The sequence below is a fragment of the Procambarus clarkii genome, chromosome 5, assembly GCF_040958095.1.
Source record: "Procambarus clarkii isolate CNS0578487 chromosome 5, FALCON_Pclarkii_2.0, whole genome shotgun sequence".
Taxonomy (NCBI): Eukaryota; Metazoa; Arthropoda; class Malacostraca; order Decapoda; family Cambaridae; genus Procambarus; species Procambarus clarkii.
Window position 1 is genome coordinate 34,546,353 of NC_091154.1, and position 19,093 is coordinate 34,565,445.

Here is a 19,093-nt window from a genome sequence, read left to right on the forward strand (position 1 = left end):
CACCGGCAGCCTGTTTGTTAGACCCTCGGCCTAACACGACGTGCTAAGACACCCCCCGCCCCCACTCCATATGATATAGCTGCCCTCCTCCCAGCACCGTGGCCCAGAGCTCAGGCACATCCCAGCACCTTGGCTCAGGGCTCAGGCACGTCCCAGCACCGTGGCCCAGAGCTCAGACACGTCCCAGCACCGTGGCCCAGAGCTCAGGCACGTCCCAGCCCCGTGGCCCAGAGTTCAGGACACGTCCTAGCACCGTGGCCCAGAGCTCAGACACGTCCCAGCACCGTGGCCCAGAGCTCAGGCACATCCCAGCACCAGGGGGTGAAAGCTCAGAGTGTTGTACCCTCCTCTACTGTTGGCTTGCAAGCTAATAAAGGGTACAGGGCCGCTCTGATCCACAAATTGCCTGTTCTTGCGGACGCTCGGGGGGCCTCTACAGGGCTGTTGCATCAATGACCAACACTTTTAATGATTAAAACATTTGCAATATCGAAATTTGAATCTGTACTCGGCCTAATTCGTATGCTAGGGTTGTACTTCAGCTCCTGGGTCCCATCCACTGGCTCTCACGACCTTTAGGGGGTATTGTTTCAACTCCTGGGTTCCATCGCGAGGTGGAAACCCCTTTATCCCCACGTAGGGAGGGAGAGTCCTAATTTACATACCATTGTATGGAGAGATATACATTATGTTGTATCAGCTGGGGAGAAGAGAAGGGCGATGTTGGGGGTGAGGGGATGAGAGTAATAAGAGGGAGAGAGAAAGAGAGAGAGAGGAGAACGTACCCGTGATAGACCCCGGGCGCTGACGGGTACGCCTCTAGTATAGATATACGAGAGGGTGGAGGTAGAGCCTGCGGGTGTGTACACACCCGCAGGCAGAGATGAAACACGCCTTCAGGGCTGCAGATTGCAATGTATCGGTGTTGTAGCGCAAAGTGATATGCATCGTCGGTGTGGCATACATTGAAACATATTGCCGTATTCGTAACGACTGTGATCCATATTAACCCTTAGGCAACCGGTGGTACTGTTCCGAGTGCCAGCGACCCTTTGGCTGACGCCACGAGTGTGTCGTCATATTGACTTCATCAATATTGAAGTCCATGACGGCTATTTTCAAACTTGAAAATAATTGTCACTTCTTTCCTCGAGTACGGAATGTTGGGAGGACTCCGGGGGTTGGTGGTGCCTCCCAGACATGCTGCAGCAGCGGTGACAGGCGCGGGGGCGCGGTATATCGTTGTCTAAGTAGTCTTATATGAACATATATGAACATATCTTATATGAACATAAACAATCACCACAACACGTGAAGCTCAACACAGCACAGCCAGAACTGTTGGCCATGCAAAGCGGGACCTGGAAATTAATTAAATCCGGTAGTCTCCCCTAATCCCCCCTAGTCTCTTCCTTTCTCTTTACCCTTCTTTGACCCTTTATATTGTTCACTGTCATTTTTTCCTGCCTCACTCCAGTCCCCTTCTCATTCCACTTTAACCGGAAATCTCAAACTCTTCGTCTGTTTTAAATCCTTGGTCAAAAAAGCTCTTCCCGGAGCCTACTTCATCTCTGAATGCATCTTCATGACTATAGTAAACTGCTCTTTAAGAGCTATAAAGTGCCTCTATGACAACATAAAATATTCAAGAAGTGCTATTAACTGCCTAACCATGACTCCATAAAACACTCTTCATACGTATTTAAATGTTTAGCATCTGGGATATGCTGGACTTCCAGACTCCCTAGCGACCAGTGGAGAGGCATTGTCACCCCCCCCTCCCTCCGTGGGCTGGAAAACGGATGCAGCCGGATTATTGGTGCAGAATCCTCATAAGGACCAAGCTAAGATCACAACTCTCTCAGTCAGACAACAGTGACCTCGTCATCTTAAAAGGTCAATTTCTTGAGTGAACCAATTTTATTGCTCACTTCAATCCATGCGTGGACCACCATGTTGAGGCAGGAACGTGCAAGTTCACACCTAGCCATTCCACGTAACAAGGATTCTTCCCACCGTCCAGAATATAGCAGCAACAGTAGTAGTAGTAGTTATAGATTCAGCTTCTCTGAACAAGTTCCAAGTAGCACGGGCTATGGTGAGCCCGTAGTGGACTTACCTGGCATAGGAGCCGTGTGGCAGCGACAGTGTACCTTCGACCACCCCCAGCCTGACCCATCCTTCCCGCCCACCCTACAGGGTCTCTGACGCTGGCAGCCTACCTCCCGGAGGCCATACCCAGCTATAGCGCCTCGACTCGGCTCCTCACGGCGATCCTATAAACTTTTTTTCTTCTTGCAGAACGCCTGGAAGAAGTTCCTGGATTCCAGCAACTCCTGGATTCCAGCAACGCCTGGAAGATCTTTCAGTGTCTGCACCAGGACTAAGTCTATGCTACAAGGTGGACGTTCCTCTCCTTGGCTACTGAATCACTGTAGTACTCGATTCGCCAACAGGAAGAGGATGGAGTGGAAGTACATTTCACTATAAACAACTTACACCGCATCAACAGTGTTCTAAGAGAAGCAGCTGTCACTAGGCTGTTGTTCCCCGCCCTAGTAGAGGAGGTTCTTAGGCATGCTCAGAACACTCCTAACTACAATGGTAGCAGGCATACGAAGGATACAACTATGGGCGCCTCATTCTCAGTGGCCGTCTTGTGTTCTATATTTGTAGAGACTCGCAGATTAGAGAGAGCGAGAGAGCAAGAGAGCAAGAGCGAGAGAGCGAGAAAATACATGAGAAATGTTGTAAATGCGCGTGCATTTACAACATTAAATATATAATACTGTGGATGATTGATTGTTGCCGCTGGAGGCGGCTAGTTTATCGTGCACCCCATACCCATCCTGTGAGCGGTAGCGCAAAAAGGATCTTTATCGGACCTCATCTTAGGTTATTACATAAACAATTTCATCTATCCTTCACACCTTATAGTTACAATGTCAGCTAGTTACAGAGAAAGTGTTATTTCAAGAGCTATATATTTACAGTAAGTCATTATACATTAATGTTAAGTCTTATCGCCAATACATAATAGTTTGACCAATGGAGATAGTCATAGGGGAGCTGCTGTTTATTATTAGTCTTCACAATACACTACTCGTTTCTTAATCTCGTATGTCGTTTATCTACTGGAAGCGAAATATGGATAAAGTGCAAGGATTTCAGGTAATTTATCCATGGTAATAAGATTGGTTGCCATATCATACAGAGTGAGCTTAGATTTATCTCTAAGTGGCTCAATTTTACTACAATCCAAGATATAGTGTTCGAGTGTGTGTGTGTGTGTGTGTGTGTGTGTGTGTGTGTGTGTGTGTGTGTGTGTGTGTGTGTCTGTGTGTCTGTGTCCTCACACTTTACTTCATCTAGATCCCTATACAAGCCGAACTGCCAGAGATACTTGTAGTCAAGTCTTATACGAGCTGTGACAACATCTGTTAGTCTACTGACTTTGTTACTTGCCCCATACACATGTTTTACTTCACACATTTCATTGTGATGAACAATGGACCTGTTAGTTCCAGTTTGCACTATTTTACTTTCTTCAAATTTATCCAGGAGTTCTCGTTTAATGACACTTTTAAGGGACCTATTTGATAACTCAAGATTCCGTTCAATACTGTATTTACTGCAGCCTTAGCAAGGGCGTCAACTTTGTCATGTTCCTGCATGCCAATGTGAGAAGGAATCCACAACATTTATATATTTACCCTCTTGCTAAGTATTCTTATATATCTACGTCTAGCTTCCAAGACAAGCTCGTTATTACTTGATTGCAAACTGTTTATTGCTCGTAGTGAAGAAAGGGAGTCGGAAATAATTAAGCTGTTTACTTCAGTGTTGTCAATAATTTCGAGTGCTACCAGTATCGCTACCAACACGGCTTGCATTGTGGACGCCCAGTTACTAATTTGGATATTCCTTTTAATTGTGCTGCCATCGGGCTGATGAGCAATAACAGCACTTCCTGCCCTCCCTGTAGCTGTACTGAGTGATCCGTCAGTGTATATGGTCTGTGCTATGTTGTTTCCAGCTTGTATATTGTGAATGTGTTCTATGGTGCTTAATTTAGCTGCAAACTGAACATGAGGGGTGTTTGTGATTAGTTTCTTGGTGGGGTATGCAGGGGTCAGGATGTCAAAAAGTACTATCTGCCAGGGTGGAAGGATGTGCTGTACTCTTTCATCGTGCAGTCCCATCATTTTAATATGAGTGGCTGTTCTTTGAATCCATTTAGATTCTCTAGTTCCATTTCGTATGTGTTCTAACAGTTCAACTGACACAATATTGTTTTTGTTATCACGCAGAAGCTTTAGTCCCATCATAAGATTAATTTCAAATATTCTGTCTCGAATGCTAAGTATATTTAATTCTTGTGGATGGTGGAGAGGACTCGGGAGCACCGGACACCACCTCACCTGAGAAAACTCAGCCAACACAGAAGGCCTGACAAGTAGACACTCGCAGGTACAGAGTTCTTTCGCCCCGCCGAAGGAGTGGAACAAAAAAATGCGTGAAATATTAATGACGCACAACAGGCGTGGAAGGAGGAGGACGACAAGGCGCACCACAAAGAGGGCGACAGCTAAGGCTAACGCTGCGTAGTTTGACAACAGCGATAAAACGGCCCCGAATAAAACGACTTGGTCCCCCCGGGAAGGAGAATACAGGTCTACCATGTTGGGCCAAGCAAGGAAGGGGAGGAACAATGGAAGCGTTGAGGAAGTTGACGATCACTAAGCACCGTGGGACGAGGCGGAGGGGGATAGAGTGAGAGGATAGGAGACAGAAGAAAGAGAGGGAGGGAGGGAGAGGAGAGGAGAGGAGAGGAGAGAGGGGGGTTATATAAGCTTGGCATGAATGCAAAAGCTTGCACTCCGGAGCAGGAGAAGCACACTCAGGCCTTAATGAGACTGACTGTAAGGATACACCCTCATTACCGGGAACTGTTTGAGCGCGCACACGCACGCGCACGCTCGCCTGCTAGGGAAACAAAGGTGGAGAAAAGCGGAGGCGGAAGACCAAAGTTGCACTATAACCTGCCTACAAGGTCAGGAACCACCCAGTTTCCACGTCATGCTAACGTCGTGACCCATGTTAACAATATGTTGTATTTGCTGTGATATTTCATATAGCGACTGTGCACTGACATGACTACGGTGGTCAAGATGGTTCAAGCTTCAACGCCTGGCCGAGGCGACCAGAGAGGGCCGAGGCGACCAGAGAGGGCCGGGGCGACGCCTGGCCGAGGCGACCAGAGAGGGGGGCGAGACGCCTGGCCGAGGCGACCAGAGGGGGGCGCGACGCCTGGCCGAGGCGACCAGAGAGGGGGGCGCGACGCCTGGCCGAGGCGACCAGAGGGGGGCGCGACGCCTGGCCCAGGCGACCAGAGAGGGGGGCGCGACGCCTGGCCGAGGCGACCAGAGAGAGGGGGGGGGGGCGACGCCTGGCCGAGGCGACCAGAGAGAGGGGGGGGGCGACGCCTGGCCGAGGCGACCAGAGGAGGGGGGGGGGGGGCGCGACGCCTGGCCGAGGCGACCAGAGAGGGGGGCGACGCCTGGCCAAGGCAGTACCAAAGCAACCAAACTTGGCGTGGCATAAAAGTGGTGGTCACTGAGCCAGACACTCGCCCCGTAAAGCCATTATCCCTACAAGAGCCTCGCAGCCAACTAAGGAGATAATGTGATTTTTAATAGCATCTCCTCGGGGGTTTGCCGAGTTGTGCCAGGCGGGAGGACCCTGCGTGGACCACATGCGGCAGGTGGATGAGCGGTGTCAGGTGGGTGAGGCGAGTGCCAGGTAGATGAGAGGTGCAGGGGGGATGAAGGGGGTACACCACATGGATGATGGGTGCCAGGGGGATGATGGGAGTGCCAGGTGGGTGAAGGAGTGCCAGGTGGGTGAGGGAGTGCCAGGTCAGCAGACGCAGAGCTGGATAATATTGGCCAGGGTTGCTGGCCGCTCTGTGTACACACACCACCAACCTGAGCAAATGGCCCGAGGACCTACCTGATGGAGGCCAGCACGGGGAGGCTGGGCTCTCATGCCTGTTATTTGGGCGCCTCAACCGCCTCTACTAGGCTCCTCCACCCTTCTTCACATGGGTTACTCTCTCCTTTCTTCCTTCACCCTCCCTCTCTGGGGGGGGGGCTCTCTACCTCCACCCTCCCTCACTGGGGGCCCCCTTTTGTCAACAAGTTGTGATTTAGAACTTATTCCATCCGGTTCCAGTCTTGGCCTATGTAGCACCAAGGTATCCCTTCAGCACGACGCCACAGTCACTCTACACCCAGAACTTCACTCGACGGTTCTCCGCCCATTATTGCCATCTTCTGCCGAGTCCCCTCACCACTTTCATTTCCCACTGCTCGATCCCCTCACCCCTCTCATCCTCCTCTTCCTCAATTTCTCCCCTGACCAACCTCTCTTTTCCAGTGGCTTCAGTTCCAGCTTCTCTGGACCCGTCCCAAGCACCAACAATTCTACCTCCATTTACCGGAAAGATTCCAACCCTTCCAGGACGACCTCTCTCTCTAATGTTCCTAACCATCACCTGCCCAACATCCTACTATGCTACAGTAGCAAATAAATGTTTATGTTAATCCTGACGTCAGTGATACCACCCCCCCCCCAGCTCCCAGACTGTAAAGGACAACTCGGCTGTAGGCGAAGTGTGAGGCGTGTGTGTAGTGGTACAGGGAGAGAGGGAGGGAGAGAAAGCTATTGAAGGTGTGAGGGGAAAAGAAGGCATGTAGGGAAAGAGAGAGAGAGGAATGTAGGGAAAGAGAGAGAGAGGAATGTAGGGAAAGAGAGAGAGGAATGTAGGGAGGGGGAGAGGCGCATGTTCGGAGGGAGAGGGATGGAAGGAGAGAAATATACGGAAGGGGGACACTGAGGATTGGCGAAATTGGATGAAAAGACATGTATATGCATGTGTAATAAAGGGGTCAAAGTCAAAATGTTGTTGACGCTCATACACTGGACAGCAGAACCTTTCCCAACAACATATTAGATTGATATGAACCTTATTTGCACGTGTTATTCCCCACTTTTCAAAAACCAATTTTAATTATTATTGGGGTCCATTACGTCTGTCAGTGGCATATCATTTTATGCTGCAAGAGGACGGAGCGAGATAACTACAAATGGCATGCTGCACATTTGAGGGAGTGATTTTCAAACGGCAAAATGCGTTTGAAAATCTGAGCCCCAAAAAAACTGCAGAATGCTTTATACATTTGAATTAAATATGTTAACTAAATAATGATATTTTAATTTGTATAGGGAAAGCAATGTTTACCTTACTACTTAGGTACACACACCATAAGTAATGAGATACGATATATTATAAAACAGGGACTTAAGCCCAGTAGTTAACACAGTTGACACAAACTATTGATCTGAGAAAGTGTTGTCGTGCCTCACTGTTACGAACCCGGATCCAGCATCCGAGCACGGAGTAGTAACGACTACGCCATCTGTGGGTCAGCTCCCGAAACCCCCGCCAAACGAACGACGACACCGGATGAGGACGGCGAATATCGGCCACAAGGGCCAGTTTCCAGTCCTGTGCAGCTCACAACACAGCCGCTCCTGACCTCTGGTGAGGTGGTGCTCCGACGACAGCGCCATCTATGGACTGGATACGTCAGGTGTTTGCGCCCGAGCCCGTAAGTGAGGTGTTTTAGTGTCCCAGTTATTGATGACGTGTCTGCTTACAGAGCCGACCTGGGACTACTGTGATGGGAGTCGAGTCAGTCTACCCGAGGCAGCCAGTCTCCATACCTTGAACCTTGCTGCAGCTGTTGTGACGTCGTCCACCCGGAAGAACACTGTGGTGTGTTAGCCTGCCAGTAGAGTGGCAGTAAGAGGATTTACCCGGGACCGACTGTTGGAGACGATCATCCACTGGGGTATTGAGGACAGGAGGGTGATTTGTGATATCACACGAGACTCCTGTCTAGGGCGTTCCCCTTTGATCGTTCGTGGAGCGGCCGTACCAGCCTTGTTGGCTCAGAACCTGCCAGCAGACCAGCTGGACGTGTGGTTGACGGCCTCCACGGCGGTGCCCCCAGTGGACCCGTGTTTTGGCTGACCTGTGGCCAGGGTAGGCTCAACTTCTTTGGAGAATTAATCTTCAGGCCACGAAGAAAGCACCAAGGACTCGGCACCGAGAGTTATGGCACCAGCGTCTTCAGCAGAGGACATTGATTGAGGATTAATCCCCTTGTCAAGTGTTAATACCCCTCCCCTTTGTGCACTCATTTATTTTATATATTTAAACGGTGATGGTAATTATAATATTAAGTTCTTAGCTTTCTTTCCCTACTCCCTTTAAGTTACTTGCGTCACGGATCTCATCCCTTGATAGCCACTACTGGCTTGGGAACGGATACATATATCTTCCTCTAACAACATCAGAGTAAGGACCCCGTTGCGTCCCGAGAGGGCCGTAACACTCACATACACACACACACCTACACACACACACCTACCCACCCACACCCATACACCCATGGGAGTGTTGCCGTGCCACACACACACACACACACACACACACGGGAGTGTTGCCGTGCCCCCTACACACACACACACACACCTACCCACCCACACCCATACACCCATGGGAGTGTTGCCGTGCCCCACACACTTCCCGGGAGGACAAGGCGCCCAGGGACCTCGGCAAATTGTACCGGAGTCGTCAAACCTCACCTGGCGCACCACTACATGGACGACCAGACACGGAGAGCTAAGCTTCTGGACGCGGCAATAAGAAATTTTCTAAGCCAACACATCAAGGAACCAACAAGAATGAGAGGGGAAGATAAACCATCCATGCTTGATCTGATATTTACCCTAAATGAGTGGGATATGAGGGAAGTTATGTTGGAAGCGCCCTTGGGAATGAGTGATCACAGTGTATTGATCTTTGAGTACCTGGTAGAGTTAGGATTTATCTTCAATAAAAGAACTAGGAAACAAAAGGGCTGGCATAACGAAAGGGGAATTATGAGATGAGAAGTTTCCTAAGGGATATACCATGGGACACAACTCAGAGCTAAGTCCATACAAGACATGATGGACTATGCACCCAAAAGTGTCAGGAGGTGGTAAACAGGTTCATCCCGGCCCAAATGTTAAAAACTGAGAAGCAAATGAAGAATCTGTGGTTTAATAGGGCATGTATAGAAGCAAAGGAACTGAACAAAAGGGCGTGGAGGAACTTCCGTAATAACAGAACACTAGAGCAGAGAGATATACCAGAGAACCAGGAATGAGTATGTTAGAGTGAGAAGAGAAGCAGAGAAAATGTATGAAAATGTTATAGCAAATAAAGCTAAGACCGAACCAAAGCTACTCCACATTCACATCAAGAGGAAAACAACAGTGAAAGAACAGGTGATGAAACTTAGAACGGGTGAAGACATGTATACAGAGAATGACAAAGAGGTGTGTGAAAAACTCAACAAGAGGTTCCAGGAGATCTTCACAACAGAACGAGGTGAGGTCAATGCGCTAGAAGAGGTGGCAGTAAACCAGGCGGCCTTGGATGGGTTCGAAATTACAAGAGATAAGGTTAAGAGACACTTGTTGGATCTGGATGTGAGAAAATCTGTTGGTCCAGACGGGATCTCACCATGGGTATTGAAAGAGTGTGCAGAGGCACTTTGCTTGCCACTCTCTATAGTGTATAGTAGGTCACGGGAGACCTACCAGAAATATGGAAGACGGCTAATGTAGTCGCAACATACAAAAAAAAATGGGTGATAGACAAGAAGCACTGAACTACAGGCCAGTGTCCATAACTTGTATACCATGCAAGGTGATGGAGAAGATCGTGAGAAAAACTAGTAACACATCTGGAGAGAAGGGACTTCGTGACAAACCACCAACATGGGTTCAGGGAGGGTAAATTTTGCCTCACTGGCTTAATAGAATTCTACGATCAGGTGACAAAGATTAAGCAATAAAGAGAAGGATGGGAGGACTGCATTTTCTTGGACTGCCGGAAAGCCTTTGACACAGTACCCCATAAGAGGCTGGTACACAAGCTGGAGAAACAGGCAAGAATAACTGATAACGTATTCCAGTGGATAAGGGAGTGCCTTAGCAATAGGAAGCAGAGCTACAGTGAGGGGTGAGACCTCAGATTGGCGTGAAGTCACCAGTGGAGTCCCACAGGGCTCTGTACTCTGACCTATCCTGTTTCTGATATACGTGAATGATCTCCCAGAGGGTATAGACTCATTCCTCTCAATGTTTGCTGACGATGCCAAAATTATGAAAAGGATTAAGACAGGAGGACTGCTTGAGGTTTCAAGAAGACCTTGCCAAACTGAAGGAATGGTCGAACAAATGGTTTTTATAGTTTAACCCAAGCAAATGTAATGTAATAAAGATAGGTGTAGGTAGCAGGAGGCCAGATACAAGGTGTCATTTGGGAGATGAAATTCAAGAGTCAGAGAGAGAAAGACTTGGGGGGTTGATATCATGCCAGATCTGTCCCCTGAAGCCCATATCAAGATAATAACATCAGCGGCATATGCCAGGTTAGCCAAAAACGGCCTTTGGAAACTTGAGTAAGGAATCATTCATAACTTTGCATACCACAAATGTCAGGCTAATCCTGGAGTATGCAGCTCCAGCATGGAGTCCATAGCTAGTCAAGCATAAGACTAAACTGGGAAAAAGTTCAAAGGTTTGCTACCAGACTAGTACCCGAACTGAGGGGTATGAGCTACGAGGAGAGACTAAGGGAATTAAACGTCACGTCGCTGGAAGACAAAAGAGTTAGGGGAAAACATGATCACCACATACAAGATTCTCAAAGGAATTGATAGAGGTAGAAAAAGACAGGCTACTTAACACAAGGGGCACACGCACTAGGGGACACAGGTGGAAAGTGAGTACCCAAATGAGCCACAGAGATATTAGAAAGAACTTTTTTTAGTGTCATAGTAGTTGACAAATGGAATGCATTAGGAAGTGATGTGGTGGAGGCTGACTCCATACACAGTTTCAAATGTAGATATGACAGAGCCCAATAGGCTCAGGAACTTATACATCAGTTGATTGACAGTTGAGAGGCGGGACCAAAAAGCCAGAGCTCAACCCCCGCAAGTACAACTAGGCGAGTACAACCCACCTAGCGCACCACTACACAGCTCTTAAACTTCTCTTACCGACTAGGCCATCGGCGGAGGAAGATAGGAGGGTGTGGAGTACAATGGGTGTGGAGTACAATGGGTGTGGAGTACAATGGGTGTGGCACCATGTATGTGGCACTGTGGGTGTGTGGCACCATGGATGGAGTCGGGTGAAGATCCCCCCACCCCCAATCCCCTCCCTACTTTTCCAGGTGTCCCTGCTGCTGGTGTTCCCGGTGGGGGGGGGGGGATCATTTGCCACTCTGCACCAATCATTTCTACACAATCCATTCTTTCGCCACTCTGACTCTTCCGTTCTCCTTCGTCCATTCACTTTATTCTCAATTTTTCTCGTCTTCCCCACACCTCTTACCCCGTCTCCAACCCCTAACTTCATCCCCTCTCTATCCTCAACTCCTCCCTCTCCCCTCCTCCATCACTCTCCCCCTCCCCCCCTCACTACCGTCTCTCCCTGCAGTAGCTCACTGTCACCACCATGCCAGTCTTGGCACTTAACGTGTTGCCAAAACAAACTTCTGACAGGCACTAATCACGGCTGAAATGCCAGATCCAAACCCACAATGCGAGTCAGTAAATTAGAGCTGTGAAAAGGGAAGGGAAGGGAGCGAGGAATCGAAATAGAAGTGATGATCATCCGCTCCGGTAAATTAGGTGGGCGGCGTAGCTTCTAACGCTTCTGGGTCGGTTCAACCGTTACATCTTATACAGAACGGTAAGCTAAAGGGGCTAAAATATTTACTACGTGAGTGGAGACTGATAAAGGTTAGCACATAGCTCCTCAGGTGGTGTCATATTTGTCACATACTGACCGGGTTCAACACACCAGCACCACTTTACCAAGCCTCATGCTGTGGCTCTAGACACAAGCCCATAACCCTGTCCCTGTGTGCATAAGCATACGAGGACAACAGTTTCAAGTGTAGATATGATAGAGCCCAGTAGGTTCGGGAACCTGTACACCAGTTGATTGACAGTTGAGAGGCGGGACCAAAGAGCCAGAGCTCAACCCCCGCAAGCACAAATAGGTGAATAGGTGGGCGAGTACAACCGCCCATACCCTCACCCCAACCACCCACCACCTGCACATTTAACGAACGTAAGTGTGAAGGAAAGAATATATATATATACACAAGCGTATTCATACAAAATTTTCAAATGCCACTTACATCCTTTTTCAAGGTAGTGTAAACAATGTCCTGAACATTGTTTACAGCATCTTGAGAAAGGACGTGGGCTGCATCCGAAAATTTTGGTTTGAATAATACACTTACAAGCGCAGTGGGTCTTGGCTTCATTATTCAACACTACGGCATTGTAACAAGTTTCTCAAGTGTAAGTATGTTGTGCAAACAAAACTGAAATAATGATATTAATGGAAATAACACAAAATGAACTTACTTTTTAAGGACCAGGGATGACGGGCTACATAACTGCTGGGACAGGGGCTTACGGTCGACGGGACAGCTCTGTTGTACCGTCAGGAAGGACAGGAGGCACGGACGGCAGAAGGTGTGGCCACAGGGCGTGTCGAGGGGCGTCACCAGCGGCTGTGGGAGGAGGAGGAGAGGTCACGGGTCAGAGGTCACGGGTTCAATCACTAATTATACACCTTACAATCTCAACAGCCAAACTATTCTCACACTTAATGTACTGAAATTTTTGAGGCTTTAGATCACAAACGTCAAAATTTTGGTGCTTTAAGGAAACTAAAACCACCACCATAGTGACGCGGTACTGGTCGCTTGTTACCGTCACGTGACGCCGTAGCGAAAAGAATGAGAGGTGATCTTAAGTGCAACCTTCGGAGTCTCTTTCCTGAATACGGAGTATCTCGTATTTGAACCATGAGTCGAGCGAGGGAGCCGGTGGCTGAGCGGACAGAACACTGGACGCATGATCCTGTGGTCCCGAGTTCGATCCTGGGACCAGAGGATCACGCAATAAAAAATGGGCAGAGTTTTTGTCACCCTGAAGCCCCTGTTACCTAGCAGTAAATAGGTACCTGGGAGTTAGTCAGCTGTCACGGGCTGTTTCCTGGGTGTGGAGATCTGGTTGAGGACCGGGCCGCGGGGACACTAAACCCCGATATCATCTCAAGATAACCTCAAGAAGATGGTTCAGCCGCTTCAACCCGTCCTCTCGCTTGTATACGTCGAATTGTTTACGAAACCGATCTATCCGTTATAAATGCGATTTGTTATTGAAAATTAAAACACTGTAAATATTGATATTTTCTATACGTGGATCGCGATAGGTTAGGTGGGTTACTCGGGTATGTACGTTCACCACGACCTGTCTTTTCGCATACACAGCATTTTGACGTAAAAATCCCCCAACGGATAAATAAAGTGGTACTATAATATGACAGCGGCTCACAAATATTCACGTTTTCTATACGTGGTCGATAGGTTAGGTTAAGTTAGAGCTGCTGCTGCTGTTATAGATTCAGCTACTCGGAACAAGTTCCAAGTAGCACGGGCTATGGTGAGCCCGTAGTGGACTTACCTGGCATAGGAGCGGTGCCGTCTTAAGTTAGAGCGTTTTAGTAGACCATTTTCTGAGAGGACTATACGGGTTGGACTATACTATTTTCTATACGGGTTGTACAGTGAGGCAAGACAGTTGCATAATTTACAGTGTTGAGAGAGAGGACGGGGCTGGTGTCCCAATACACAAGTTGCCGCTTGAAATGAGCTCTTAAGTGCACCAACAAAGGCTGGAATGGCACTACTAAACCTTCACTAAAGCTGCTATCTCTACTACCAATCCTAATCATTACTAGAGTAATAGCTCCTAACCTGAAGCCTCGCCACTTAATATGTATCACCCCGACGCCATAAGCACCATTAACACCACACTTCAACACCATCTTCACTACACCAAATGTACAAATACCATTGCATGTGTAACACCACTGAAGAACTAGTTATTCCACAACCTATTACTGCTGCACATACACTAGCACCACTACACATACACTCTTCGTGTACTTCGTATGCTTCCCTCATAGCAAGTAGGCCTACGTATATCCTATATCAACTACCAAAATTCTGTACCGATTAATACAGCACTACCACCAGGCCATAATTACAACCTCAACTATACAAGCCAACTTTTCACCACACAAATGTTTTCTCAAATTGATGATTTTCTCTATTAAAGACAAATGTGATTTCTCTTTTAGCTACGCCGTTCTACCTGTACAAGGGAAGTCCTCCGCTTTGTTTCAGAGTTAAAACTATAGGAATATATAACAATTACACCACAGTAGACTTGTACTACATATCAGTGAGAGAGAAGCCGCGTTATTAGTCGACTTGAATAATGGACATAAATAAATGGTACACATTAGCATAACTGTTCCAAAAATTGTGTGCACGACAACATGAACAAATAGGGTTGGTAGATGAGCAGAAATTGTGCTTTTCTCTATATTCTTTGCATTTTCAGCGCCACAAATGTGGCCTTCAAATTTGTGTACACACTTGTTATAGGCAAGAAAAATTGTTCAAGGGATATTTAGAGTTTGGTGATAATAGGAAACTCTTATAAATTTTTTAATGAAATTTTTAGCATGTGTAAATAATACACCTAAACAGCTGTATACACCCTACTACACAAGCATGGGTTGTATCCCATACTCTGTACACTAGAGAAAGGTGTATGCCTTTCCATTGGAGACTTTCAGCGCCGTGGAGAGGGGGGACCTGCTGCCTGGGTAACAGCTTCTTCCCCGAATCAACCTACCCTGGCTTTGCGCCCTGGTGAGGCCACTCCAGACCAGGCCGACGCCAGTGCGCAGGTCTATAGTGTCCTGAGACTGATGGATAGAGAAACATACAGCTGTAGAGAGACTGACCTGGAGACAAATGTGGCAGGTGACATCTTCGTCAACGTCGTCGATGTAGTCGTACAGGTGCGGCTCGTGCGGCTGGTGTTGCTGGCCGCAGGTGCGACAGGTGCGGCGCCGGCCACTCCTGACGGAGCCCAGGGCCACCCCTCCGTCGTCGCTCTCCTCCATACTGGCGCCCCCACTACTCTACACCGCCCCCATCACTCCTGCAGAGACAACCACACAAAAACATGCATTAATATCTATGTATTAATATCTGGAAATTACAAATCACGCCAAATACATAACTGATGATGATCATGCTCATGACGATTAATTGGCGTTGTAATTAACGTGATAATTATGATTGATAATTGATGACGTCTCCTAACAGGGAATGTGTGTTATATGTCTGAGGAAGGTTTTCAAAAAATCTTGTCGAGCTGTAACTCTGTTGACGCTCTATCATTTTCCCTCCGACCTCCTGGCCTGTCTGCTCCATGGAATGTACAGAAAATAGAAGTCGAAATTGTACCCCTCAAGATGAAAAAGATTCAGCATGAACCGGGACAGTTACGGTGTGTGTATGGAAGCATGATATCTGGGTTACCAAGAGGCAATAGTTTACATGTATATTGTGACGGGTCGGTGGCGGAGGATAGCAGGGCAGGGTGTGGTGGCCTAATATGGGGAATATACTGAGTTTGGAACTGTGGACAGGACAATTGAACTTCGACTTAGTAATTAAGTATCATCCACACAAACTGAACTGCAGGCCATTCTGGCTGCATTTCTAGAATGGTTCTTCTGCACTTACAGTCACATACACGTTTGGAGGAAGTACGTCAAGACGAAAAAGATGTTTTTTGTATTTGTCAATAGCCGAGGAGCACTTGATTCCTTAATCAGTCGAAATCCAATTTTCATGTCCATAGTTGAGGATTGTAAACAAAAAAGGATAGATGAAATACAGCTGAAAGGTCACAAAGTAAAATTCATGTGGATTCCATCTCATGTTGGACCAGTGGTCAACGAGGTGGCGGATGACCTGGCCAAACGTGCCACATCAAAACCACAAGTTAACATTGAATGTGTTTTAACAATGAGACAAATAAGAACCAAAATTATAAATATTCAGGCACAGCCAGAAGTGGCGAGGAGAGGTATAATGTACAAGGGAAGTCAAACCATACGACACTACAGGTGTGTGCGAGTCAAAACACACATTTTTACTTATGGTAAAAGGAGAAATGCTTGGAGTGACTGTGTACACATACGGCTCAGGCTTGGGTACAAATATTACTGGGAATATGGAGTAGGTGTTAATGAGATTGGAACGAAGTGTAAACTATGTGGTATATTAAGGTCTCACACATTATGTTCTTGATTGCCCGTTAATTAGCGCATATAGGAACACACAGACTGTTCCTGAACAAATAGCCTGGAATGTGTCACAACGGAAAGATTGACGGTTATTATGGAGATAAGAATTTTGCACCAAGATGTGATGTTTTGCACCAGCTAATTGTCCTTTACGTCTATGTACGATGGTCAACATAGTAACAAAAAGTACTACCTAAACAAGAGGATGGAATGAAATAATGGTATAAACTTAGTCAATCTTTATTTTTTGTACTGTCTGAAGCATGTTCATCTTGCAATAGACCAAAATTGGTGAGTGAAAGAAGGACTGAGGGAGGTACACAGGTGAGGGAAGAAAGGACACACACACAGGTGAGGGAGGGGAAAAAAAAAAACATTCGTTTACAGCCCCGCTCCTGAGCCAGTTAAGTCCACCACGGGCTCACCATAGCCTATGCTGCTTGGAACTTTTTGTTCCGAGTGGCTGAATCTAAACCACCACCACCACCGCCAGACAACAGAGCTGGGTGTGTCTGGGCGCTGCACTCAGGTCGGCATGAACAAACAAACGGCCATCCAGCCGCCCCCCCCTCTCCTGATCACAACAAAGGCTCCAAGTGAGAGCCTCCCCCGTCAGCACACGTGAGGCCCGGCACCTCAAGTACACCAAGCACCGGATTACCGAAAATTTCTGTGTATAGTACTGGAACAACTGCGACTAAAGAGCACAGTAAAATATAGATGTAGTAACCAAGCTGTTCCTAGTGTGTTCTACACACTACTTTCATAATGTGCATCAAGTTAGCCTTGACAAACTTCAATTTTCGTTTATTCTATGCATGTGTTCCCCCAATATGTGCTCGAGAGGTCGAATGCTTGCTCGTAAGCCCCGCCTCTTGAACCATTAGCAGTTTAATCAAAGAACTTTGAAGTATTCCTTCCACTTATTACGTACGAGAACACGCCCTTAACCTCACCCCCGCCAATTCCCCCTTTGTTCGGTCATTGGGCTTGTCAGTAGAATACCAGAATTGAGGGCGTAACTGCATATACTTAACCCTCACCTTATTTATATATACCCACCCCTCCTCTATCCCCCCCCCCACTATCCACCACTACTCTACCTCCTCTATCCACCTAAATATATCTCACTTTGACTAAAAGGGATTTTCTGTTCTTAGAATTCCTTTAAACCTCCTAAGCAAACACTCACACACTAGTTAGTATTGGAGTAACACTCACACTCCCTTACAACACTGATTAGTAGTACACTCGCCCTTACAGCAAGGCTGTCAAGTGTACTCGGCGGATATACTTATCAGTAATGCGTGTGTCACCATAGTGAATGTCGACACACTGTTTTTATTCGTGTCGCCCTCTTCCCTTACCTACAGTATTACCCCGTCTCCATGTAGTCTCCCTTGTAGTCCCACCTGTATGTAGCTTCCCATCTTCTTCATCTGCCCCATCACCATCTTCCGTCTCTTCATTACTCATCGATTTCATCACATACAGTGATTCTCCCACCCAACTCGTTTATTCATCCCCCCCCCCCGTTTTGATATTCATTAACTCACACAGGTATATATGGAGGACGGTAAACCATGTAGATAAAACTCCTTGAAAGGGTTACCAAGTTCAAGTATGTTTATTGAGACAAGAAAATATACATCTCAAAGGGATAGAGAAGCTTAGGCTATTTCTACCCCCCCCCCCACCAAGGGTTTACCATTAAATGATACCTGGTTGATGGGGTTCTGGGAGTTCTACTCCCCAAGCCCGGCCCGAGGCCAGGCTTGACTTGTGAGGGTTTGGTCCACCAGGCTGTTGCTTGGAGCGGCCCGCAGGCCCACATACCCACCACAGCCCGGTTGGTCCGGCACTCCTTGGAGGAATAAATCTAGTTTCCTCTTGAAAATGTCCACGGTTGTTCCGGCAATATTTCTTATGCTTGCTGGGAGGACGTTGAACAACCGCGGACCTCTGATGTTTATACAGTGTTCTCTGATTGTATGCCATTGTATTGTAACTTGTGACTCTTCTCATATTCTCTCTGCCCCCCTCCCCCCCTGCACAACCGTAGACTATTCCGACTTGAGAATGGTCCAGGACGGACCGAAACCACCGTCCCTTCAACTTCTAGTGTGTGGTCTGGTCAACCTATTCCTCTTAGGCTATTTAATAGCCAAATATGTCGCCCCTTAATCCTTTAAATCAATTTAGTGATTTAAGCCAATTTAGTGGTTTTCATTAAATTTAAGTATTTTGTAACAAGAGCTTTAAAGAAGGAAGGTTTCAACGTGAGTTTTGGACGGGAATGCAACTTCCAACTATTAAATTATTATATAATTATATATAATTATATAAACAAGGCTATTAAGTTTTCATGATGGTTCAGCAAAACCATAGACGGGAATATACGATGCAGCAGCAGGCTGAAGTGCTATAATAATATTTATTAAGAAGTGTTCAAAGGAGCGCGTGCGAACGCCCTTCTTTGTCCAGAGTGTTGTGTGTTTTTAGTGTACAAACACTTAAGATAGAGGAGACGTTCGTAGAACTCAGGAAATCCTGAATGACGTCAAGAGAGTACATAGTGTTTACTACCAGCCTGCGACGGCCACTGTGTGTCAAACTGTTTTAACATGATACACAGTACTGTTGAAGACATTTCCTTCTGCTTCAATATTACAGTGAACATTTTACACCAAACATAGTAGCAGCCGAA

At 47.1% G+C, this 19,093-nt stretch overlaps 1 protein-coding gene across 8 annotated transcripts in view; it reads right to left on the reverse strand.

The window, feature by feature from the left end:
- Nucleotides 1-19,093, reverse strand: part of LOC123763004 (ligand of Numb protein X 2) — a 281,655-nt gene that overhangs the window by 29,635 nt on the left and 232,927 nt on the right. For 6 of the 8 annotated variants that reach the window (XM_045749972.2, XM_045749927.2, XM_045749945.2 and 3 more), the window contains 2 exons: nucleotides 15,031-15,230; nucleotides 12,570-12,718 (listed from right to left, as the gene is read on the reverse strand). In XM_045749972.2, the coding sequence (XP_045605928.2) occupies nucleotides 12,570-12,718; nucleotides 15,031-15,192 (311 nt within the window). In that variant the 5' untranslated portion in view covers nucleotides 15,193-15,230. Of the gene's footprint in view, nucleotides 1-12,569; nucleotides 12,719-15,030; nucleotides 15,231-17,578; nucleotides 17,661-19,093 lie in introns of those variants that run through there. The other 2 variants (XM_069300932.1, XM_045749961.2) reach the window with 2 other exon arrangements.